Source organism: Ipomoea nil, unplaced genomic scaffold, assembly GCF_001879475.1.
Source record: "Ipomoea nil cultivar Tokyo-kokei standard unplaced genomic scaffold, Asagao_1.1 scaffold1361, whole genome shotgun sequence".
In the NCBI taxonomy this organism is placed as follows: domain Eukaryota; kingdom Viridiplantae; phylum Streptophyta; class Magnoliopsida; order Solanales; family Convolvulaceae; genus Ipomoea; species Ipomoea nil.
In genome coordinates, this window is record NW_017617789.1 from 226,154 (window position 1) to 253,240 (window position 27,087).

Genomic DNA, 27,087 nt, shown 5'->3' on the forward strand with positions numbered 1-27,087 from the left:
TCTGAGATGGAGTGCAGTAGCTGTAGAACCATATGTTGCATATTGATCGTACTGATTACTGTAGTCACTTGGAGAATTGTATGACTCAATTAAGTTTCAATTGGATTTAAAGAAGAAGAAAAAAAACCCTAAACCCTGAAATTGATCTCCGACAAGGCGTTAACACCAATATTGTGATCGGATGGGCTATGCTTCACTCATGGGCGCAACGTGCGATTCCCTCATTGGTCAGGGCTATTTCAGCCCTACAGTACATGCGTAATCAATGTGAAGCACTTAGAGTTTGTACCGATAAGTGGACTGCCAGATTCCTTACCTTTTTGGAGTGATTATCACTTTCGGCCGATGTTTTCTAGAAAAATGAAATAGTGATTACTTGGACAGTGGACTAGAAGGAGTGGAAGATACAATGTTGGAGGGCTTATGAGGTACTTGTTAGAAAATTGAACGATTGATTGTGTTGTATGTAAAACCTACATTGCTATGATCTGTGTTTGTATGTAATACCTACTTTGTTGTTGATACTTGTCCAGGTATGGTTGATATTGCCTAAAAAAATCCAAAACCTACTGAGGCAGCTTTTAATTTCTTCGCTAATATTTAAAAATATATAGAATCGCTCTAATACCACTAGATCATAACTCTGATACCATATAAAATGATAATTTTATTATTTAAAAAGAAAAAAAAAACCCTAAACCCTAAACCCCAAACCCAGGAAGCAAGAAAACGAGAAGACGGAAGCGAAATAGCACGAAGACGATTCAGAATAACGACAGAGTCTTCTTCTTCGCCACTGTCTTCGTCCTCACCAGCGTTTTCGTCGCCATACCCGCTGCCGCAGAGTACGATGTAGAATCTCTTCATGGGCGGGATTCTCCCTCCAGACTTGTTCTGGAATAACAATCAGCACCTTCTCAAACAATGGAAGAGGAGGCAGAAGAAAATTCCAATTTTAGTTTCTGGCGGACTCGCACACCCTCGGCGGATACACCGTTACTAATCATTGAGGACTTCAGCACATAGATTCTAATGGATTCGACCGAGGACCATCCTTCTTCTTCGACTCCACCCCAGCTTGCACCCCAGCTTGTTGATGATGATGGATATGATTGGAAAGGGTATGGACAATACACAATGAAGTGGACTCAAATAAGAAGAACTTATTTCATGTGTGCTGATAAAAGCTACACTCCAGTGAAGAAGAATGTTGACAGTTTTAATGACGAGATACTCGAAATTACATACAGAGGCGAGCATAACCATGACCCACTACCAGCTGGTAATATCAAGGCCGATTATGTTCCTCCATGGTATGTTCCTTCATGGATTCGTGATCGATAGTTACGGATGAGTCTCGACTTTGGAGCACTTCTATCTGAGATGAAGTGCAGTAGCTATAGAACCATATGTGCAGTTGAATTTGAACTGTAAGTATGATATTACTGAGGAGAATATGTTGCATATTGATCATACTTATTACTGTAGCCACTTGGAAAATTGTAGGACTCAATTAAGTTTCAAATGGATTATAAAAAAATATAAAAAAAATAAAAACAAACCAAACCCTAACCCCTAAACCCTAAAATCGATCTCCGATTGGGCGTCAACACCAATATTGCGATCGGATGGGCTATGCTTCGCACATGGGCGCAACTTGCGTTTCCCTCACTGGTCAGGGCTATTTCAACCCTAGATTACATGCGTAATCAATGTGAAGCACTTAGAGTTTGAATCGATAGATGGACTGCCAGATTCTTTACCTTTTTTGAGCGATTAACACTTTTGGCTGATGTTTTCTAGAAGAATGAAATTGTGATTGCTTGGACTGTGGACAGGAAGGAGTGGAAGATTCAATGTTGGAGGGCTTATGAGGTACTTGTAATAAAATTGAACGATTGATTGTTTTGTATGTAAAACCTACATTGCTATGATCTGTGTTTGTATGTAATACCTACATTGTTATTGATACTTGTCCAGGTATTGTTGATATTGCCTAAAAAAAAATCCAAAACCTACTGATGCAGCTTTTAATTTCTTCCCTAATATTTAAAAATATATAGAATCGCTCTGATACCACTAGATCATAACTTTGATACCATATAAAATGATAATTTTATTATTTAAAAGGAAAAAAAAAAAACCCTAAACCCTAAACCCCAAACCCAGGCAGCAAGAAAACGAGAAGACGGGGGCGGAATAACACGAAGACGATTCAGAATAACGGCAGAGTCTCCTTCTTCGCCACCGTCTTCGTCCTCACCAGCGTCTTCGTCGCCATCCCCGCTGCCGCAGAGTATGATGCAGAACCTCTTCATGGGCGGGACTCAACAGCGTTGGTAGTCTAAACATTATTCAATGTAAATTTCCTATTTTGCCATCTAATTTGATACCAAGTTCACAGCCAACTAACGGAGGATCGATTTGGCTTAAAATCTAATATTTGGAAGACCATTTTTGGTTCAATTAAAAGTCATATGACCAATTTGAGAAAGGGTTATAGTCGGATGACCATATTTGAGAATTTCCTCTGACCATAAATGATCCATTGACTATTGATTTTGTTTCAAATGTGATTCTCTAAATAAATATCAATTTGATAAACATTAAATTTAAATGTAATAATGTAAAAATTAGCTTGCATAATTGCATCTCTAGATTTGCATATTTAAAGGCAATGAAACAAATAATATAATCACCTCAAACTTGTTGATAGCCTGGTCCAAATTGGTTTATACATCAACATATATATATTTTTCATATTCCCACTAATGATGAAAGCAATGTATTAAGTTTATGAACCCAATTTATCCATATCAACATGTCAAGTTTTATATTTTACCCTTAAATTTAACGCTTACTAAATTAATATTTAAATATTTAATAGAATGGCCAAATCTAAAACAAAATCAATAGTCAATGGACCATCTAGGGTCAAATTGAAAGTTGAAAATAAAAATTGATAAAGATCAATAGTCAAGTAAGTATTTATGGTCCAATTAAAAGTCAGAAATAAAACTTGGTAAATATCAATAGTCAAAGTATCCATTCTTAAAAGGGAAAATGACACTTTTCCCCGCTGAGTTATATACTTATAGCAGTTTTCCCCCTCAATTATTTAGGTAAGCACATTAGCCCCCTCAATTATTCTAAAAGTGGTGATTTTTCCCCATGATATATTAAATTGACTACCCTTAAAGTAAACATTTTATTTATTTTACTTCTCCAACAAATTATTGCGTATACGTAGGGATGACCACGGTTCGGTTCGAACTGAACCGGACACTAAATCAATTGAATTAAAAGTTTAATTTCGATTATGATTCAGATCTAGAATCCCATATTTGGATTTCAATTTATTAAAATTATGAATCAAAAAATAATGGATCTAGAACCGTGAACCGGCGGTTCCGGATCCGGTTCGCGATTTTGAACCGTCTTTAAATTTTATTTTTTATTTTAAAATAGTATAAATTCAATAATAAATGTACTTTATTTTTTTAGTTCGGAACATGAATCGTCCGTTCGGTTTGCAATTTTAATAAACTCTAAATATCGGGTTTCAATTCTAAATTGTAATTGGAATATTTCGGTTTGGTTGCTATAGTGTTTGTTTGGTTTGAACCAAATTATAGTCATAATTTGTTGAAGAAGAAAAATAAATGAAATATTTATTTTAAGATTAAATATATCCATTTAACATATTAAGGGGAAAAATATCCACTTCAATAATTCAAGGGAGAAAAATGCTATAGGTATATAATTCAAGGTGAAAAAGTGTTATTTTCCTTTCTTAAAATGAATTCTTGTTGGGATGATGAACTGTGTAAATATTTGCATAAAATTTATTGTTTCCATTAAAAAAAAAAAGAAAAAATTAAAATAAAAGAAGAATAACTGCAACTATTTTTGGAGCATGAAAAGAGAGTAAAAAGAACAAAAACAGAAAGGGTGTCATTTCAAATAATTATGTATGAAAATCCTTGATTTGAACCCACGAAGATTTGCTTTTGAATTTGTTGGTTGTTAAAGACAAACAATGGATGTGTGCATCGTTATCAAAAAAAAAAAAAAAAAAAAAAAAAAAAAAAAAAAAACCAAAAAAACAAAAACAAAAAAAAAAAACTTCCGAAATAAAACTATTTATATTCATTAAATGTTTGAGTCAGTCAGCTATGAACAACTTATGTTAGTTTACTTCCTTGTAATCGTTCACAAGGCGTGATTTACTCAATATATAGCTTTGTGTATTGGTTGCGGACTCCCCTTGTCACTCAGAAAATTTAAGAAGTGTAGTGTTATTTTATTAAAATATTATTTTTAAAAAAAATAGTAAAATTTAGAATTAAATTTCATCACTCTCATCCCATATAAAATCCACTAAAATTGAATTGTAATTTTTGGAAATATTAATATTGCCTAGGCTAATAGAGCAAATTTTACTTTTAATCATAATTATTATAGTGTTACCACATTTAATAAAGAAAATTTCACTGTTGAATTAAAAAAGTTTACTATTCTCAAAAAAAAAAAAAAATTAAAAAGTTTACTAGAGAAGAAGAGAACATGTTGAGCAAAAGACTTGAATAATAAAATACGGAGTAACATGTTAAATTGTTAGTAGTCAAATTTATTAAAAGTGAAACAATACAAATTTAAACAGATGATTAATTTTAATAAATAAATAAATATTTGATTTTATACAAATTGTTACCATCAGTAAAGGGGTGTATTCAATCATTACTTTCATAGAGTTTTAAAGACTTTTATGAACTTTAAAAGTTTGAAAGTATTAAATTCAAACTTTTAGAAAGTCTTTAAAAGTCAGGCGGTATTAAATCAAGATTTTTAAAGAGTCTTTAAAAGTCGTGTGGTATTCGATTAAGACTTTTAATGAGTCTTTAAAAGTCATGTGGTATTCAAAAAGTTATGAACTTTTGTAAATTTTTTAATTTTAAGACTTTTGTAAACTTTTTCTTCTCAAATATAAATAGTTGAAATCCAACCATCCACCCCAAGATTTCAAATTTTCTTTTTAACAACTTTGAATGTTTTCTCTCTCTATTTAAACTCTACATGAACAAAGTAAATTTTTCATCGTCAAATTTTAGTATATGTTTCATAATATTCATTTAAATACTTATATATTTTAATTTTTATTCTTTTTATGTTTATATTCGTAATATATATTTTTCATTTTTTTTAACAACAGGTAACTACGAATAGTGAATTACTGTTCGCGACAACAATTTGGGATTGTAAACAGTAGCACCTTGTTGTTGTTTGCAGTCTCAAATTGCTATTGCAAATAATAGTTTTTTGCGTGATGCGTAGCAATATATCAAGTATAATTTTATATATTATTAATTATTAATATTAGATTTTTATTTTTATTTTTATTTTATTTTATGCAACTTGTAATTATATTTTTAAATATTTTATTTGATCAAGTCTTTTATTATGAATTTTATTGTTCAATATTGTTATGAATTTCTAATGAAATAGTTTTTTTTTGTTGATGTTTATTAATAATAATAATAATAATAATAATATATATATATATATATATATATATATATATATATATATATATATATATATATATATATATATATATAAAAGTAATTAGCATATAAGTCTCAGCATATTATGGATAAAAATAATAATGTTGAGAATGTTGATGTAGGTGAAGAACTATATAATAAGAATTATTTTATGATATATTATAAATATTTTGTAAGAAAATTGTAAATGATAAGAATCAAAATCATTGAAAGGTTGTAAGGTTGTATTCAATTTAGAATTTCAATGATTTTTGTAGACTTTTAAAAATAAAAAGTTGATAAAAGTCTATGAATGTTTTTTCTATAGACTTTTATATAGGGATGGCAACGGGGTGGGGCGAGGGCGGGGAGTATACTCCGCGTCCCCGTCCCCGCGACCCCAGCCCCATCCCCATCCCCGTCCCCGTCCCCATCCCTGGGCGGAAATTGAAAAAATTCCCCATCCCCGTCCCCGCGGGAAATTTGACGGGGACGGGGGAATCCCCATCCCCGGTCAATCCATAGTTAATGTGTGAAAGTAATATAATTTTTAAAAAATAAAAACAAAAAAATTGAAATCCATAGTCAATATATTCTAATAATCTAATTAATTCTATATATACACATTCAATATTCACAGTACATGCAATGTAATCAATATTCAATATATTCCAAATTTTAATTCATCCAATATATACATATTGTTTGAATAATAGAATAGTATTTACTGTGTTTTAAATTTTAATTTTAAAATCTAATAAAAATAATTAACTAAATAACAATAATCTAATTCCTAATTCCTAATATAATATATAATATATAATATATAATATATAATAATATATAATATATATATTTTTTAATTTTCGGGGACGGAGCGGGGCGGGAAGGGGTATCCCCGTCCCCGTCCAAGTTCCCGGCGGGGATTTTAAAAAATTTCTCGTACCTATCCGCGTTCTCTGAAATTTTCCCCCGTCCCCGTCCCTATCTCCTACAGGAACGTGGATCCCCGACGGGGACGGAGCACATTGTCATTCCTACTTTTATAGAGTCTTATAAAGTTTTAAAAAGTTTTGAACGACTCTATAAAAGTCAATCAAAGTTTATTAAAATCTATCATTTAAAAAATCTTTAAAACTCTACAAAAGTCATGATTGAATACACCCCTAAATCTAGATGACCATTAATTAGTCCACAACCTGTAATTAAGGAAGAGGTGGCGCTAACAAATCCTGATCTCACTCACAGGCTTTTTGCATCGTAGTCTTTACCTTCCTAGCACTCAATTTGTTCAGGCAAATTATGTTCCACACAATTATATGGATCAATTATATGGATCACGGTACAAAACGACGTCGTTTTGATGTTTAAAAAATATTTTGTTCCGCGCACGTGTTAGAATAATAAATTTTCTGAGGTAAGATAATATATTTTGAGTTAGAATAATGTATTTTATGTGTTAGAATAATGTACTTTATATGTATTAAAATAATAAAATTTTTGTGATAAGATAAATGTATTTTATGAGTTAGAATAATGTACATTATGTGTTAGAATAATGTATTTTACGAATTAAAATAATGTATTTTATCTGGTTTTGGACTGTGGTCTACACAACTCTGTAGACCACAATCCACGCAATAGGTAAATTATATCGTGGACCATGGTCCAAAACGGCGCTATTTCTTTTAATGAAAAGAAACTGCACCCGTACCGCATAAGGTAGTTCTGTTTGTATAATATATTCAGTTTCATTTTATATACACTGCAGTTTCATTTTAACATAACTACAGTTTCATTTCGATATAACTACAGTTTCATTCAACATCGTACACTCAAATATGCATGGTTGCAGTAGGCGCTAGGCGTTAGTCGGGCGCCCGGACAGCGCCTAGCGCCTAGGCGGAATCTAGGCAGCGCTAGGCAGGTGCCAAAAAAACAGTGGCAGACTTGTAGTTTGACAATTTTAATGAGATTGTTTTCAACATTCAATCAAATAACACATCCAAATAAATGAAATAATGATAATTGATAAGTCATAACATCAAAACAATATTAAAAATTAGAAATACTCAAATACTTCAATCATCCAAAGATTCAAAGTATCAAACTAGTTTACGGGTGCACACACACACACATATTAACTCGACTGAAATGGACGAGTTAACTCGGTTAAGTTAGACCCTAGGCGGCCAAGTCGGCTGAATTAGGCGCTAGGCGGACGCCTAGGCGGGTGCCTAGGGGGAAATCGGCACGGTCTAGGGGCGCCTAGCACCTAAACCGATTTTTGCAACAGTGCAAATATGTGAAATTGTTATTCAATTTCATTTTATATACACTATAGTTTCATTACAACACAACTACAGTATCATTTCGATATAACTACAGTTTCATTGGACAATATACACTCAAATATGTGAAACTGTTATTGAGTTTCATTTTATATACACTGCAGTTTCATTTCAACACAACTACAATTTCATTTCAATTCAATTACATTTTCATTTGATAATAAATAAATAAATAAATAAATAAATAAATAAATATATATATATATATATATATATATATATATATATATATATATATATATATATATATATAACAATATGTTAGACAATTTCATTTTAAATACACTATAGTTTCATTTTGTAACTAACACACTAAAAATACAGGCTCCTTTAAGATGTAACGACAGTAATTTCTTTACTTAAAGAAACGGTATTGTTTTTTTAAGATGGTTCACAAAGCTTTATGAACCATGGTCCACGGTATAACTGTTGCACGCAATACAAGTGTTATACCGTGCACCAGAGCGCATAATGCATTATGTGCCCTAAAAATCCCATGTTTCGTATGTAAATAATTATATAGTAGAATACACATAAACTCCTAACACAATACACAAATCTTAACGTAATACATATTACATATAAACTCTTAATGTAATACACATAAACTCTTAAAATAATATATAAACTCTTAATATAATATACATAAACTCTTAACATAATATTCATAAATTCTTAGTGTGCACAATGCATTGTGCGTGCACCAGGGTGCACGATATAATTTGCCAACGCAACAGTTGTTATATTATAGACCGCGGTGCATAATCGATTATGCACCGCGGCCCATATACGGCGCCGTTTCTTTAAGTAAAGAAACGGCCCGCCGTTAGAGTTATTTGTTTGGTGTATTAAACACCAACTGACACTACAGTATATCCAAACCGACACTGCAGTTATATCAAAATGATACTGTAGTTATAGTGAAATGAAACTGCAGTGTATATAAACTGAAACTGAATAACATTTCACATATTTGAGTGTATATTATACAATGAAGCTGTAATTATATCAAAATGATCATGTAGTTGTGTTTTAATAAAACTATAGTGTATATAAAATAAAATTAAATAACATTTTCACATATTTGAGTCTATAAATATCGAATGAAACTATAGTTATATCGAAATGAAACTGTAGTTGTGTTCAACTGAAACTGCAGTGTATACAAAATGACACTGAATAACAGAGTTACTTTTTGCAAAAGGGTGCGAAACGGCAGAAATAAACACTGTTAATTTTCATTTAAAAAAAAAAAACGCGCGGTGCATAATCGATTATGCACCTCGGTGCATAATATAATTTGCCCCCACGCAATAATGCTTGTCAATGCTGTTGTTGGGCCGTTTTAATATAATGCTTTGATGGAGTTTATATTATTTGTTTGATGGGATGGGCTGAGGACCAATAGTTTTATTATATTCTATTTGAATGTAATGTTCGTATACTTAAATGGCCCAGTTTGTGGTCGATATAATTTATTATATGAAAAATTGTCTTTCATAATATACCAATTATCAATATCATTCTTGAATTATTAGTGGTGTAAATGTTGTTTATCAATTTTTAAAATGGTATATATAGTGTCCTCCCGTAGTATAAATCTTACCCCTCAATTTTCAAAAAGTACATATATTGCCTCTCCCGAAAGGTACAAGAGGGGCAATATATGTACCGTTTTGAAAATTGAGGGACAACATTTACATCACTAATAATTCAGGGGTGACATTGAAAATTGGCATATTTTGAAGGGGCATAAATTACAATTTTCTCTTTATTATATGTCTATTGATGCATTTGTATAGTGTATTATTGACATATACAAGATAAATATAAATTTTAAAAAATTTGTATTCAAATTTAGTTTTTTTTTAGATGTTTAATAATACCTAGTGAAATAACAAATTTATTGGCATTAATAGTATTAAATTTCATATATTTTTTATATTTACAGTTATGGAAAATAATATAGTTTTTCCATAAATAATTTTAGGGTGAAGTGTCATCCCGCACCCGAAACCATAAGTGATTATTCATGCCGCACCTTAACCTTTCATAAATGCTATTTCAATTCATAAACTAAAAAAAAAAATTGCCATCTAGAACTTTTTATAGGTTTCCCTGTAAATTTGATGACATGGAGCCGGTTGTATATGATGTGGCATTAATAATCTTAAATAAAAATGAGAGATGGAAGCCATGTAAGCAATTTTTATTTTTATATTTTGAAAAAAAAAAAAAAAAAAACTGGGTCGCCCTTGCTCAGGCTCCAAGAGCCGCACCTCCTTGACTCCTTCACCGAATAGATTTGCATCTCCGGTCGCGTCTCCGCCGCAAGTGCCGACACCACGTTCTTCCCCAGCGTCCTCTCCGGATCAGAATCCATCTGCCGCCGCTCCTTCTGAGTCACCACTCTCTTATCCACCGGCTCCTCCCACTGGTTTTGCGTGGGATTGGGTTTCTCCTAAGGCCGACGGAGATGACGAGGGCGAAGAATTCTCCGATCAACATTCAGATCTCGGTGACGGAGATCGAGATCCGTCCGGTAGCAATTTCAATCGATTGCCGAACGGCTACGCGCGTTATGTTGAGAACGGAGTGTCGTGTTTGGATCTGAGCGATAAGGATGATGAAGAGGAAGAAGATCCAAACTGCTTCTGATTCAGCTATTCGGAGAGCGTTCAGAGACGACGATAGCCGCAGTTGTTCTCCGTTAACGCGGAGAACGCGATGAGAGTCATGGAGGCCGTGCGTGGTGTCTCGTTCGACGGTGTAGTTCCGGATTGGGCGGGTCGGGTCCAGGAGAGCCAGTGGGTCCAACAGCTTCGAACAATAAGGCAATGCTCTGCCCATCTTCTTTTCGATGAATTGCATCTTCTTAAATCTTAATCCCCTTCTGTCAAACTTATATCAATATTGATTAAAGATTATCAAAAATAAAAAATAAAAAAATCTGACAACATACCTAACTCCCCCAAATTTGTCTGGAGATTTTCTGGAATTTCCAAAATCCGGTGACACTCCGGCTGCCGGAAAGCTGCCTAACGCCGGCTACTACGACGGCACCGCCGCGGCACCACCTGATTCAGCCGCACCGGAATGTTCATGTTTAAATTCTTGTATGAATGTATGAATTTTGGACAATTGGGTATTTTAGGAAATTAAGGCTTCTTCAAAAAAAAAAAAAAAAAAAAAAAAAAAAAAAAAAAAAAGGAAATTAAGGCTTTTGTTTATTCAAGTGAAATGATGAAATGGCTGCCACACGTATTACAGTTGGGCCCACATATTCATTGTCAGCATCTTATTACCTCTAACTTGAAGGGAATGTACAAAAAGTTAAAAGATGACAAAAAAAAAAAAAAATTAGTTTATGAATTGAAATAACATTTATGAAAGGTTAGGATGTGACATAAAAAATCGCTTATAGTTTAGGGTGCGTGATGACACTTCAGGCATAATTTTATAATTCAAAAGTCTTACAAATCATACTTATACAGTTATACATGAAATTTTTTAGTCAAAGTAATTTTGTACTATGAAAATATAACATATATATATTTATAACATTTTTTTCGTGTGATGCACGAGTTACATACTAGTTTTAATTTAATATATACTTTTCTTTTATAATAAGCAACAACTTGACATTCATTGTGTAACTATTATTATATATTTAATATTTAATATATAGTATTAAACATGCCTGTCAAGTTAAAATATCATAATTATAATTATATATTTAATATATATTAGGATATAAATGTAAGTAATTTCACATTATGGATTCAATTTTATGTTCATTAGTAGTAATATATTATCTTTTACTATAGTGGTTTTTTAAAATTAGTCTGTGCATCGCATAGGTAGCATACTAGTATAATATATAAGAGAGGATTCAAGTGATCTGAGAACACCTCTCCTTATAAAAAGCATTGATACATCCACACCATCCATCTTGAGAAATCAAAAGATAGAATCTTATCATTACTAAACTTTCAAATTTGCAATAATTATAAAATGAAACATGCTATTACAAGTTCTCAATAATTGATGAGTGTTGTTTTTATACTTTATTTTATGATGTTTGACTTAATAATTTTTATTAATTAATTAATTATATTTTTCTGCTTAATTTTATAAAATAATTATATTTTCATTTACATTCTATTTATCTGATAATTATAAATAAATGTAATATTGCGTAGTTAGATTAGTATTAAATATTAATACGTTTAGACTATTTCTACTTTTATTTATTTGAGTAAAAAGGGATTATATGGTTGGTTATATCGAATTGAGCATCTTTAACTTTTTAATATAATAATGTTGATTAAAGACCCGGCAACTTGGTGCTGCTGGCTAACGCTCTGATGGAAGGTTGAGTCGGCGGTGCCATTAGTAGACTTTATCATTGGGCTGTTTTAGGATTAAGTGTTAGATCTCAGATCATCTCCGATTGTTTTTCAGAGAAGGCTTCAGAGACTCTACAGATCTGACAGGTTTTCTATCCTCTTTTCCGTTTATGTTGTTTTCTTTTGGTTCTACGTTATCCCTTTGTTTTCTCTCGTCTCTCTGGCAAGTGTTTTCCTCTCGTCTCTTTGGCAAGTTTTCCTCTCGTTTCTTTGGCGAGTTCTCCTCATAAATGTGGAATGATAAAATGGTCTCACCAGAATCAGGCTTGCTATGTTTGACCAGATCTATGAAGAAGCACCGAGTTCATCCAACAACTTCGGCTTCAAGTTTTTAAAACAATTTGCGATTCAAGTTTTCTATAACATTGCTAGGAAATTTGGTTCTTTATCTAACTGTAACGGGAATGCGTTGTCATTCTAACGATCTGTATTATAAACATTTCTGCTTATGATTAATGAATTAGTCTTTTATTTTCAAATTAAATAAATAAATAAATATATATATATATATATATATATATACATATATATATATATATATATATATATATATATATATATATATATATATATATAATGTCGATTATCTCACACACACACACACAAAGTTAATATTTCTGTTTAAAATAAGATTTGAAGCACTAATCTTAAAATTAAAAATTAATATTTTCTACTAAATTTAAAATTTATAAAAGACCTGTAATATTAAAAATTTATAAGATAATTTTAATGTTTATAATATAATTGCTAAATTATGTTAGAGAAAATGGTCAAATAGACCCCTAAACTTTACCTCAAAGGTCAATTAGCCCCCTAAACTTTACAAAAGTACAATTAAATCCCCAAACATGTCAAATTGGGTCAATGAACCCCAAAAACCGGTAAATGACTTGTTATTACAGGTCATTTCAATTCCGGCGACTGACGACGAATTCCGGCGATCGGCGAAAAAATCCGGTCACCGGCGACAAAATTCGGCCGTCTGGTCGTCTTCCATTGAAGAACACGACCGGACGGCCGCCTTCCGCAATGGAGAAGACGCTTCTCCATTGGAGAAGAACGACCAGATTGGAGAAAACGGCTGTCTGGTCGTCTTCTCCATTGGAGAAGGCGATCGTCTTCTCCGGAAGACGACTGGACGGCCAAATTTTGTCGTCGGTGGTCGGAATTCCTCGTTGGTCGCCGGAATTGAAATGACCTGTAATAACATGTCATTTACCAATTTTTGGGTTTTATTGACCAAATTTAACATGTTTGAGGGTTTAATTGCACTTTTGTAAAGTTTAGGGGGCTAATTGACCTTTGAGGTAAAGTTTAGGGGCTTATTTGACCCTTTTCTCATTATGTTATATTAATAAATTTATTAATACATTGTAAAAATTGATAACATATAAATATTATAGAATGTATTATAACGTTTACTTGATTTTTAGTCACTAAATTATGTTATATTGATAAATTTAAAGATTTTCAAAAAAAAATTATAATTTGGGTTTACTCTTTATTTTTATTGAGTTTGATCTTATTATTGAGAAACACTAATAGCACGTTTGGTTTACGGAATGAATTTTGAGGTAATAGGAATGTTATTCTATAAGGAATGGAATAGGCAAGGAACAGAATAGAAATTGTATTCTATTATTTGGTTCGCGGAAGGAATAAATTTTAGGAATTATATTATACAATGTAAGATGCTTACGTATCTTCAAAAAATTATAAATAATTGTAATTCTTATAATTTGAACTTGTTTTTTAATACTACATTATAAAAATTGATAACATATAAATAGTATAAAATGTATTATAAAGCATATATGATTTTTAGTTACTAAATTATGTTACATTGATACATTAAAAGTTTTCAAAGGAATTGTAATTTGAATTTGCTCTTTATTTTCCATTGGGTTTACTCTTAATATTGAGAAACAATAAGATGCTTACGTACCTTCAATAATTTAGAGGAATCAAAACCTACGTACTTAAAATTACACTGGCATCATTAGTTTGATTACTATTATACAAAGTAGTTATTATCTCATGATATAAAACAGTTCAACATAACAATTTTTATATATGTATAGATCATGAATGCTATTGAATAGGTGTATCTAAATTAAAATTTCTTTTAAAATAACCATGTTATGCACACAATATTTTAAAATCATTTTTTTTGTTTATATTTTATCTAAACCATTTACCACGTTTTCTTTGAAGTCCTTATTGAACACAAATTTAGAACATGGGCACAACATCTAATATGCAATAATTTACCATTAACAGGGCGTTTGGTTGGAGGGGGAGAATTATGTGGGAAAGGAATTGTAATTCCATGGGAGTTGAATGACTGGGAATAAAGTGAAAATTTAAATTCCAGTGTTTGGTTGACAGGAATAGAATTACTGGGAATTTCAATTCCAATGTTTGGTATACATGGGAATTGAAAGGGAATAAATAATATAAAGTCAAAAATGTACATTATTATTGTTAGACATTAATTTTAGGTTAAAAAGGGAATGGATAATTTTGACTCATCACTATCTTTTTTTTTTCCAGGAATTAAAATCCTAGGGGGGGACATGGGATTTTAATTCCATGAAAATGGGGGAATTGCAATTCCATGGGATTGCAATTTCCTCCAACCAAACTACGGAATTTAATGACCTTTGGAATTAGGTGGGAATTAACTGGGAAGGGAATTTAAAATCCCTCTAACCAAACACCCTGTAATATGTAAATGTAAGGTTTAAAGTAAAAAAAGATACATCTAATTTTGGAAGAAAGTCAAGAAACATTATCTAAATAAATTGAAGCACTTTATTTCTTAATTCAAACTCATCCGAGACAAAGTTCGTACCTAGACCTGAGCCTGGACCGGTTTCGAGCTAGGCCCTGGGCTAAAAAAAAAAAAATTAGAATCTAACCCGTCCCTATACAAGCTGGTCCTAATTCGGGCTAGGCTCGACCTAGACCCGATGAAACTCATGCTTGCTTTTTCGGACTGATTTAGCCGTTTAGGGTTGGTTCGGTCCTGAAATGGCTCAAACAAGTCCTATATTACAATTCTTTTTCAAAATTCCGTTGCTGTGATTGTCCAATATACTGATGCAATTGTATCCAAGATTTTCAAAATCTTAGTAAAGAACAGTCTAATTAATCCATTAGTGTTGCATAATTATGACTGTTTTGATTGGATTTGATACTGATGTTTTTCTCTCTCTCTTTTTTTTTTTTTTTTTTTTTTTAATATATATTTCTTTTTGGAATTTTTGTAGTGAACTATGGCCGGGTGCATGTGAGTGTTATGTTATAGTCAAATAGTGAATAGTTGATGAATTCCAAATTGAATTGCTCATTCAAAGTTGCTTTTCTGAGGTTTTCTTTATCCAATGTTTCTGTGGGAGAATTCCGAGATCTTTACAGCCATTAGTAAACTGATTTTAGATTATAAAATTAATTAGATACTGCTGATTAAGTTTTAAGCTCTTGAATGCCCTTTGAAAAGCTTGCTAGCAAAGTTTTATTTGACAAACTTATTGAGAAAGCTCTTGAATTCACTTTTGATCCCACGAATATTGAATTATTTTCATATTTAATTTTTAATTATTAAAATTTTCAAATTTAATTTAATCCCATGACTTTTATATCCTTGTCACATTTGGTCCCTTCTAATTAAATAATTTGTACTTTTTGTATAAAATATTCAATGTGTGTAAATTTAAATTTGTAATATAATTTAATTTATTTAACATATATTTTAACATTATTAAAGTTTGTATATAATATTTGTTTTCTGTAATCATAATATCATTAATTGATCAAGATCATATTAATTAACTTATAAAGTTGATAACATATATAGTTTATAACTTTATTTAGTCTCATTGGAGGGAAAAACAAAGAAAGTGATTTGAGAGGAGAAAAACAAGTTCAAGAAAAAGTATTAAAAAAAAAATATTTACGGTTAAGATAATTTTGTCACTGATAACTAAAATTTAGGTTGGATGGGCAAATGTAACAATGATTTAAAAATCGTGGGACTAAATCTAGAAATTTTAATAGTCGGGAGACCAAATGTGACAATAATTCAAAAGTCATGAGACCAAATCTTAAAATTTTAGTAATCGAAGACCAAATATAAAAATGGTCACGTACTCGTGAGATCAAAAGTGTAAATTACTCTTGTAACTATTCTTATAAATTAGAAGCTAGTTAAAGTTGGTTTTCGATAAGGTAATTGATTGAACAATTCTTAACTATTAAAATGTAATAACATAGCCTTATTTTGTAAATGGTGAATTTGTCAAAATTTTAACAAATCCCCTACTTTCATCTTTTTTACCAGATCAATTTTCTTCTCAATGCAAGTTCTTTACCATCACCTACATACATACCTGAACACACATCACTCCTATCTAGCTTTCTACTTACCTACAATCATTATTATTATCATTACCCACGAGCTTCTACTTCACCTATATATCTTCATAATGATTCACTTGTGTATCTCTTTACATATACCAATTTAATTAACAACTAATTTTATGTTTTTAACAAATATATATACTTTTTAGCCCCCAATTATCAAACTTAATAGCTTTCAGATTTTCGCTTCTAACTTTCAACTTTTTAACTTTTAATTCACTTTCAATATTTTCCAAAAAAAAAAAAAAAAAAAAAAAAAAAACTCACTTTCAGTTTTTAAGCAATTTTTTAGTTAGGTAGGCTAAACGGAGCTCAAATGTCCAATATTAAATTTAAAAAAGGCATTATTTTTGGCTTTACACTGTTTCTTAATTTTAGAAAATATATTTATTTATTTTAAAATTTTGTTAAAAAGAAGTTTGGTTGGATCACATGCAGGCTCAGCCTTTGACAATGTGACATTAAAGAGTGTTGATTTTTGTAAACCAAATAAGCAAATAGGCATTGTCTTTCTATAATGAGTCAACAGGCAAAATATATAAGTGTAGAATAGGTTGTCTGTCCTTTTTTATATCTCCTCATCTTTTCACATTTAACTTTTTAGGATTCTTCCCATCTTCCTTATTACAGATTTGACTTTTGTTATTTGATTTCTCCCTTTTTCTTGAGAAATACTACGTAGCTTTCTGGATTCGGGTCCCAATTATTTATTTGCAAGATCTTACTTGTAGATCCTTCGCCTATCTCTAGCTTCTAAACTGTTGGAAATGAAAGCCTAGGGTTAAATTTTAGGTAAACTTTTTATTCTCAAATGTTTGGTCGGATCAGGATGTGGGGTAAATATTTTGCATGGATAACAATTGCTTTTGTTACGATTAGAATTGCAATAATCTTGTAAAGTTGATGGTGTAATTTTTATTTTATTTTAGTTTTTTACAATGCGTGGACCACAATAATTAGTGGTATATAATTAGGAGAATAAAATAAATAGTTTTTTTTTCCTCTCTATAATTTAGGTGGGTTATAAATAATTTTTTACAATAAAAACAGTGTCAAATTAACAATTAATGATTGAAGATGTAGATTCAATTAAGTTGGAGATAAATAAATATGTTAAAATTCATTGAAATTCTTTTACTTTAAAGATGAAAAATCATTATGGATATGATAAATAAGTTCTATACTAATATACTATTTAAAAAAAAAAAAGTTATATACAAGGCTAGATCAAAAGAATACCAAGACATTAATAGGTTGAGTCAAAGATTTTGGACAAAATTCAAAACCATCTAAAAATAGCTCCAAACTAATGTGAATGCAAAGCTTATAGATTAATTATCTAATAATCATTTGGTGATATTTTTTTGGTGGGGAGGGGGGATATTCAGGGATGTTGTAAATTGTAATTGTTTAGCCAAAGTGTCCCACAAATTGAAAATTCAATTGTGGGATGCATGTGCTTAACATTACCTTTTTGCTTGTACTTATGATTAGGGGATGGATTACCTAATTATATCTTACTAAATCTCAATGCATTCACTCTATATAATATGTAACCTTTATTATGGATATGGTCATATAGATAAAAGTCCCATATTAATTATGGAAGAAAATTTAATTATGGACAAGCTATTTGTTCCTCTAAAATACTCCCATAATTTTAAAGATAAGTTCTACCAAATATCATTTTATTTACAATTCAACAATATATATATATATATATATATATATATATATATATATATATATATATATATATATATATATATATATATATATATATATATATATATATTGGGGTGGATTCAGAAATATTCTTAGAACGAAAATTAAAACTAACCAGATATTTTTTTAAAAAATAAAACACTTAGAGACCAAGTCATAAATATTGTTGATTATAGATGAAAAATCAAAATACATCAAGATAAAAAATATTTAAAACAAAATATACAACATAATTAATTAGAAAAACACATTATAAATCACTCATCTCACAATTAATATTAAAAAAGAAATAAAAAAGAAATAAAAAAAAGAAAAGAAGTCACAATGTTGAAATAAAAAATTCAATTAGAATTCTCACTATTAATATTAAAAAATGTCAAAAACAAAAGTTAACTCATCTCCCTTTTTTTTTTTTTTAAGTCACAATGTTACAAATAAAAAATTCAATTAGTATTCTCACATTTGGAATTTAAAAATTCAAAAATCAAACTAAATGCTTTAGGATTTAAACCACAGACCTACCGTACATATAAACAGTGAGTTTACCATCTAAGTCAAGCCAACTTTTTTTTTTTTTTTTGAAAGTCAAGCCAACTTTTAATTATATTTTGGTATATCTACTATCTACTATCTACTATCTACTATATATATATATACTAATAAGAGCCCAAGAGAGTTAGGCCTATAATGGATAGAAAAAATGGCGGTCACAGATTTTAATCAAATGAATGGCTCAGATTGATTAAAAGATTGATAAGATTTAAATTTTACACTAAAATTTCTTAAAATACCCACACACCGTTACTAATTCCGTTAAAATTTTAAGAATTGCCGTTAGTTCACCGTTAACTTACTCATTGATTTCAATAAAAAAAAAAAGTCTTAGGTTCGAACCTCATCCCAATCAAAGTTGGCATAATTAGTACTCTATTTTACTCTTATTAAATTATATAAATAATAATTTAGTAGCTACAACAAAAAATTATAGATATGCATTTTTTTAATTCAGAATTAAGTGTCCACAATGCCTTTATTCAAAAAAAAATTATTCATTATCAATAAATTAAATAAGAGAAATAATTTTATTAGTTATATTGTCTTTATTTTTCTACAATATAAAAATTCTTTATATTCAAATTTATTAATTGATTATATTCGCTACATTGTCCTTACAATGTCTTAATTCAGTGAAAAAAAATTATTCATTATCAATAAATTAATTAAGAGAAATATTTTCATTAGTTATATTGTCTTTATTTTTCTCAAATGTAAAAATTTTTACATTCAAATTCATCAATTGATTATATTCACTACATTGTCTATTATCTTTTTTGTGCACTATTTTTCTAATTAAATATCAAAGTTATAATACAAAATAATGCTATATATTTATTTACCAAGTATTTTATTAATACCATGAAAAAATTAAAAAAATATATAATTAATAATGCCAACCATATTAACTACCTTGAGAGATTTTGTGACAAAGAGGACATTCAAATCACACAACAAATTGAAGTGAGAAATACCTTGCAATGTCCTTGTTTGACCATCAGCAGTTAGCGGATTATATTAGCGGATTTGACCAACGAATTTATTTAATTATTAACATTGGGTAGAAAAAATGACCGCCAAATTATTAAATCAAATGAATGGTTCAAATTGTTCAGGTTTTAATTTTTTTAAAAAAATTTCTAATTTATCCTTAATTATATGATTATCCATTTAACTTTTCCGTTAAATACCGTTAATTCACCGTTAGTCTAATTCTAATATTAACGTCTAATATAGAATTATAATTATACCATTAATCTAATTCTAATATTAAAGTCTTAATAGAACTTAACCACAAATCCTAATGTCGAAATCTCCTCAAACAATATTAGTATATATTTAATATTTTATGCCCTAATTTTTATTTGTTATCCCTTATGTCCCGTATTTGGTTTCAACCATACCTATACAATTATTTTATTGACAATTATAATCAATCTTGACTATATTATCTTGCATTTGTAAACTTAGAATTACCTATTTAACCCGCACGGGCTTAGCTCGATGGTTTAGTGGGCAGTATTTGGGAGAAGAGACCAAGGTTTGAACCTCGGCGGGAATTATGTCCAAAGTGGGCAGATTCCTTGTTCGCACCGGCATTTGGTCCTGTCTGCTGAACCATTGAGTCACCGTGATTTACAACTTCCTACAATGCTCTGTCGGGTCAGAGTGTGGGGGGCCCTTGGGGTAGGGGACTCAACCTTTGGGAGAAGAATTACCTATTTAAATACGCAAATTCAACCAACAATTATCTATGCATGAACAATTTCAATATAATCTTGCCTTAATATACTTTAAAGTACTTATTTTAAAAAAAAAAACATTGGGCATTATCCCAATCGCGCAATGAGCGTAAAAAACTAGTTTAATATATATGGGGTGGGTGAGTAGGGGCAGCTGACCCAGCTACTCCATTGTGGCTCCGCCACACACACATATATATTACATTTTTGCAATTTCAATTCACTCAAAATATAATATAATATTATAACAACAACATCAATAACATTTAACTTTAGTTTTTAAAAAATTGGACCCCACGAAACTAATGGTGTTAAAGAAATTAAAGAACCATGTGAAAATGGGTATGTCAATTTGCAAATCACATCCATTGCTAGTGTGTGGATAAAGACAAAACGAACATTTTCCTAATTACAACAATATTGTAATTTGTGTATATTGATATGTTAATTGATTATAATAATTGTATAAATATTATATGGTGAATAATAATGGTAGTTTTAGCTCCGGAGTTTTAAAATGTGTCATTTTAATTTGTCCTCTAACATGAAAAATTGTATTTTCAATTTGATTTTTTGGGACAAAAATCTAAGCAACCTCAGTAAGTTCATTAGAGATGATCTTGATTGATGATTTAGTTATTTCTAGATGGAGAATAGAGTATTTGTTTGGGTTTATGGTACTCGTAATGTGAAAACTATAATTATTAATAGTTGAAAGAAATACTTGTGATATCCAAAAGTTATTAATTTGTTATTGATTACAACTAATGTCAAAAACATGTGTGGGTCATTCTGTCCAACAACATCCATCAAAATAAGGACTAAATATGTGCGGTGACTAATTAGGGGGTACTATTGCAATTCCATATTAATTAAGGACGAAAATTACACCTACCTTATAACTCATAAACTAAAATTACAATTTTCTTAAGAAAAAAAAAAAATGGTACAAGTAGATCATCCAACTTATATACCTAATTCACCCTTCTTGTACAAACCAAATAGTCAATAGCGGAAGAGAAATTTATAAAAGAAATAACTAATTAACCTGTAATTTTATAGTTATAGTGGACGTATTTATTTTGTTAATGTGTATAATAAGGGGGACCTCTGGTCCAATATCAAATAAAAAAATTTGTTTGTTCAAAATAAATGTAATATGATTGGTGAATTTAATATTTATTTTGTTAATGTGTATAATAAGGGGACCTCTGGTCCAATATCAAATAAAAAACATTGTTAAGTGTTCAAAATAAATGTAAAATATATGATTGGTGAATTTAAAAATTAAAGGTCAATGCAACGTTAAAATAATCAATTAGTTAACAATTTATGATTAAAAAGGGTTGTTCAATGAAAAATTAAGGTTATAATCTGTTTGGTGGCTGGCTGGCTGCATATACTCTCATTCCTTGTTGTAATAGGTTCCATACATTCTACCAAATTGAATCTCGTCAATCATTTGGGATGGTCGTTATGAACTAATGAGTTGTTTATCTATGTCTTAATCCCAATTTGTCGGTATGATGTATGGACCATAACAAAAAGTACATTATTCGTGTAGTGAATATACATTATATAAAATAATATATTTTCAATATTCAAATAATCTGTTTTCCTTAAATATAATGTACATTTTTAATATGCTAAAAGTACATGATGTGGTAATACGAGGTTTCTACTACTCTATACGGTACTAGGGTCGGTTCCGGCTACTGTCTCTTTACCTAGTTTGCTTGTAGATTTACGTCTTTGAGCTCGAATGACTTGACCGTGGGTCAGAGGTTCCCGAACTAAAGGTTAGTCTATAGAAATTATCAAAAAGTCCCCCTTCCTCGCATTAATGCGGTATTCGTCAAGGAATTGATATCTGTCTCTCGGCATGCACGACAAGTGGAACATATGCAGAGGTCAAGGCTGGCAGTCCAGGCTGTCCGTCCACGTGTTCGCAGATTCCTATCACTGTGGGATTCACTGTCGTTGTGTTTAGCTGATGTTCTAAGTATCGGAGGTCTAGGGTTTGACCCCGACCTAAAGATCGGGGCAATGCCATCCGTGCTGATCTCCAAATTATTAGCAAGGCCCTCTTGATTTGATATTCGGGTCGGGGAGGCACGAGATCGGGTCGATGCAATCCAACCGTGCTCTACATATCTAATGGATTCAATAACGGTCTAGTGTTGAATATGATACGGTCGGGGAATAATTCCTATCAGTACATCATTTGTGTAATGGATATACATTATTTGATAGTATAGTCTGCACAATAATGATTTCAGTTTATTGCTAATAATTTTGAAATAAAATTTAGTGAAGAACCCAAATTATACAAAAGTAATTGTCGGTTATACATTCACAAACATCTCTGATTATCTTACTCAAAGACCATAGTCCACCTTGGTGGGAACAAAATTACAAATTGTCAAGCTAACGTTTGAATGAATCTTTCCTTTTTTATTTTTGCAATTAAAAGAAAATACATTTGCTGATCTGCAAAAGTCATAGACGGTGGACGGTGGAGTGTCGCCGCCACCCTCCTCCCCCTTTCCCCTCACCAAAAAAGAAAAATAAAAAGAAAAACAAAGTGTCTGTACCCCATGCCATACTGTTATTTATTTATTTAATTTATTTTTGAAGTCTACAATATATAATACTGATGACATATATGTAATCAGCAGTTCTGCAGACATACAGGTGTAAGAAAAATATTTTCTTGCCGACCAGATTTTATGGAGCCTGTCACATACCAATATTCCCTATGAACATCTTATACCTGCAAATTTTACTTTTCACACCATTGAATTACTATTTTTCTCCACATGAGAAAATTTTATCCAGGGTTAAAAAGTGAATGAAGTATTAAATGTGTCACTTTAATATTTTTTTTTAATTGAATAATTTCACTCCAGTAAAAAAAAATTGTCATTTTTATGAAATTTAGTGTAGTATGATGATAAATCGTGTATCTTTATGAGCAATAGATTCGAGTTCAAATCTTATCATACTATTGACTTATTCTCATCAAATCAAATGTACCAATAAAATCACTTTTATTGTTTACCAATCTAAAAGAGTCAATATCATCTCGAGTCTTGACTGAGACTAAAACCCACAACCTCTCATATAAAAGTTCAACTTGGTACAATTGGACCACAAGGTCCCTGGCAGAACACCATTATGTTAAAACATTAAAACCCAATCAACATTAGAAGTCTTCATCAATAAACACTAACAAAAAAAAAATTCTCGCATAGATAACTCAACTGATTACAAAGGTGAAATCTGAAAATAATGACTCGGGATCGGAGTCTCACTGATTTACATCCTCGCAGGTGTAAAAAATTTCAAAGGAGTGATGGCAAAGTTTTGTCACCTCTATTAGACTACTACTAGGTGGTCTAACCTCAAAGGCTTCTATGTTGTTTTCTCACCATAAAGGTAGTCCCCTACCCACCATAGTCCACATGTACACGTTAATTAATTTCCTATAAGGTTTCAAAGTCTTCTTCCATAGTACAAAACCTCGTAACTTTCTCTCTCTCTCTCTCCAAAGTTTTTGCACTTCTTTCACACTACTTCTCACCTCATCTTCAGAAACATTAAAAAAATGACAAAAATTTTCTTTCCTTAAAAAGCTAATGCGTATTCAACACCCAACCATTTACGCTTTTGTAGTACGTGTTTTATAGGCCACCAAATAAACGAATTGAAGATCTTAATTAGCCGCCGTATATGGGTCATCGGAGCTTTTCTCCCCTGCCGGCTCCGCCGGCCGGTTCGATATTCACCGCGCCTCTGCACTCCCATCACGCCGGTTTCCCGATAATAGCCGTCGCCATTATCGGAATTCTCGCCACGGGCTTGTTGCTGGTCAGCTACTACGTCTTCGTCATCAAGTGCTGCTTAAACTGGCACAGAATTGACCTCCTGCGGCGGTTCTCGTTTTCCCGGCGGCGGCGCGTGGACGACCCCTTCCCAGTTTTCTCCCCGCCGGCCGTCGAGAACCGCGGGCTCGACGAGGCTGCGATCCGTTCCATCCCGGTTTTTCAGTACAAGAAAGACGCTGCCACCGCCGCCGCCGCCGCCACGGCGGCGGCGGCGTGTGAATGCGCGGTTTGCCTGAGCGAATTTCAAGAAACGGAGAAGCTGAGGATGATTCCGAACTGCGGCCATGTCTTCCACATTGATTGCATTGACGTTTGGCTTCAGAGCAACGCCAACTGCCCACTCTGCAGAAACAGCGTTTCCTCCGCCGCCACCGCCGCCGCCGCATTCATGATTGCTCCGAGCACCACCCCGCAAGATCCAATCTTGAACAATAATATTCCTAGTACCGATAATGACGAGGACGATGACTACGTTGTCATCGAGATAAGCACTCATGATCGCCGCCGCAATAATAACACCAATAATCAATCATTAGTGATCCACTCAGGTGAATTATCATCAACCATCTCAATCACTCCCTCCCCGCGACCAAAAACCTCCCGGAAAAAGCCAAAGAACTTCGCCCTCGGCGACGAGTGCATTGACATCCGGCACAAAGACGAGCATTTCCCAAAAATTCAGCCCATTCGCCGATCTTTCTCCATGGATTCCGCCGCCGACCGACAGCTCTATCTCGCCGTTCAAGAAATTGTTCAACAACAAAGCTCCATTCCGGAGGTTAATGATCTTAACGACGGTGGCACTAGCAGCAGAGTTAAAAGATCATTTTTCTCATTTGGCCATGGATGGGGATCAAGAAATGCAGTTCAGCCAATTCACCAGGAGCCTTAGGCCCCGGAACCCAATAGAGTCGCTGAAAGAGGTAAATCGCAAGTCACCCGATAAAGTCGTGTACAAGAAAATCGTCACTTTATTATTGGAATTGTGACTTTAAGTCAGGTGGTCTATCACTCGAGCTAGCCGGACTGGACAACCATTTTCTTCATTTATTTATTTTCTGTATTATTATTATTATTAGTATAGTTTTAGATGTAGATCATGTAGTGAGTTTAGGCTTGCTTGCAGAGTACAGAGAAGATTAGTTTGTGGGCATCGATTTTATTTAACTTTTTTATTAAGCTCTGGGCAGGGAGGACCAGTGGTCCAATTTGACATTTTGCCATGATTATAGTCATCATTTCTTTAACCAACCTTTTATCTTTATATTTTCCCATCAATTCCCCATTTCATATTTTGTGTTTAAATCTTCAATCATTAACTCTTTTAAATCATTGTGTTTTTTAATTTTTCTTTTCCTTTTTAGAACTTAAAACAACAACAGTAGAGGTTGATAACTCATAACTGGACAGATTGAATTTGGGAGAACTGGGAATTTTGTGGGGTGGGTGCCAGTGTGCCACTCCTACCATATACCAAACTAATTAAGATTCTTTCTCCTTTCAATTCTAGGGTTGGTGGTGGTAGGAAAATGTTTGATTCAGTAGTTATATATGCCTTAATTATACATCAGATCATTTTCCAGCTGGAAGATTATAGGTTGTTTACAACAATAATTTAGACCTCCACTCTACTAACATTAAATTCATAATTGATAATTCTTTTACCCCGTGTTAAAATTTCAGGAATTTGTAAGGTACTAAGAGCATCACCAATAGTTCTAGTTTTTGAGGAAAAAAAAATATGGGAAGGAGGGAAAAAATAAAAAATAAAAAACAAAATCTGAAAAACAAATTAAAGATTCCGCCTCTTGGCGAGCTGAGATTTGTGCCTCATGCATGGCAGAGCTCCTTGTCTTCTTTCTTGGTGGGGCCCACACAACTGGACAAAAACTTTGTTCCTTCAGCAAAAACCAAGGTTCCGCTCTCTCCTCCATTTCAGCATGACCTCCTCAAAACCATTGACGGGGATGCCCTAATTGACACCATACTAATTTGTATAGAGTAACAAGGAATATTCGCAATAACTATTCGGAGGTATGCATTGAGTAAACTCTGTCTTGTGATCCTATCCAGCAAATGACCACAATGACGTAAACCAGCCAATGTTGTTACCCATAATTGACCGGTTGAAATAAAAAAGGCCAGTAGACCGCTCTCACTTCGAACTCGTAACATTATAATTACTAAGTTAACAATTTAAGCAACGTACGTGGGTATGGTTGCTCCTGACTCATAGTATACTTAACAGCATGCACTGAATACTGGTTCTTATTGTACTTGGTACAATCCGGTGCAACCATGCGTACTATAAAATTATTGAATTTGACAAAAATCAATACCATTATACCGGTCAGGAATTGAGGTAACTCAATTTGAACGAGTAAATGCCCCCTTAGTCAGGCTAAGTAGACCAGAAGAGTTGAAAAATTGGTCCATAATTCAGTAGTGGGTGT

The 27,087-nt window shown here is 31.9% G+C and overlaps 1 protein-coding gene across 1 annotated transcript; it reads left to right on the top strand.

Annotated features, from left to right (window-relative positions):
- Positions 1–24,225: 24,225 nt before the first annotated feature.
- LOC109185752 (RING-H2 finger protein ATL1-like) lies at positions 24,226–25,885 on the top strand. The gene has a single exon (XM_019335706.1). The coding sequence runs from the start codon at positions 24,480–24,482 to the stop codon at positions 25,524–25,526; it is 1,047 nt and encodes a 348-aa protein (XP_019191251.1). The 5' UTR covers positions 24,226–24,479; the 3' UTR covers positions 25,527–25,885.
- Positions 25,886–27,087: the final 1,202 nt, after the last annotated feature.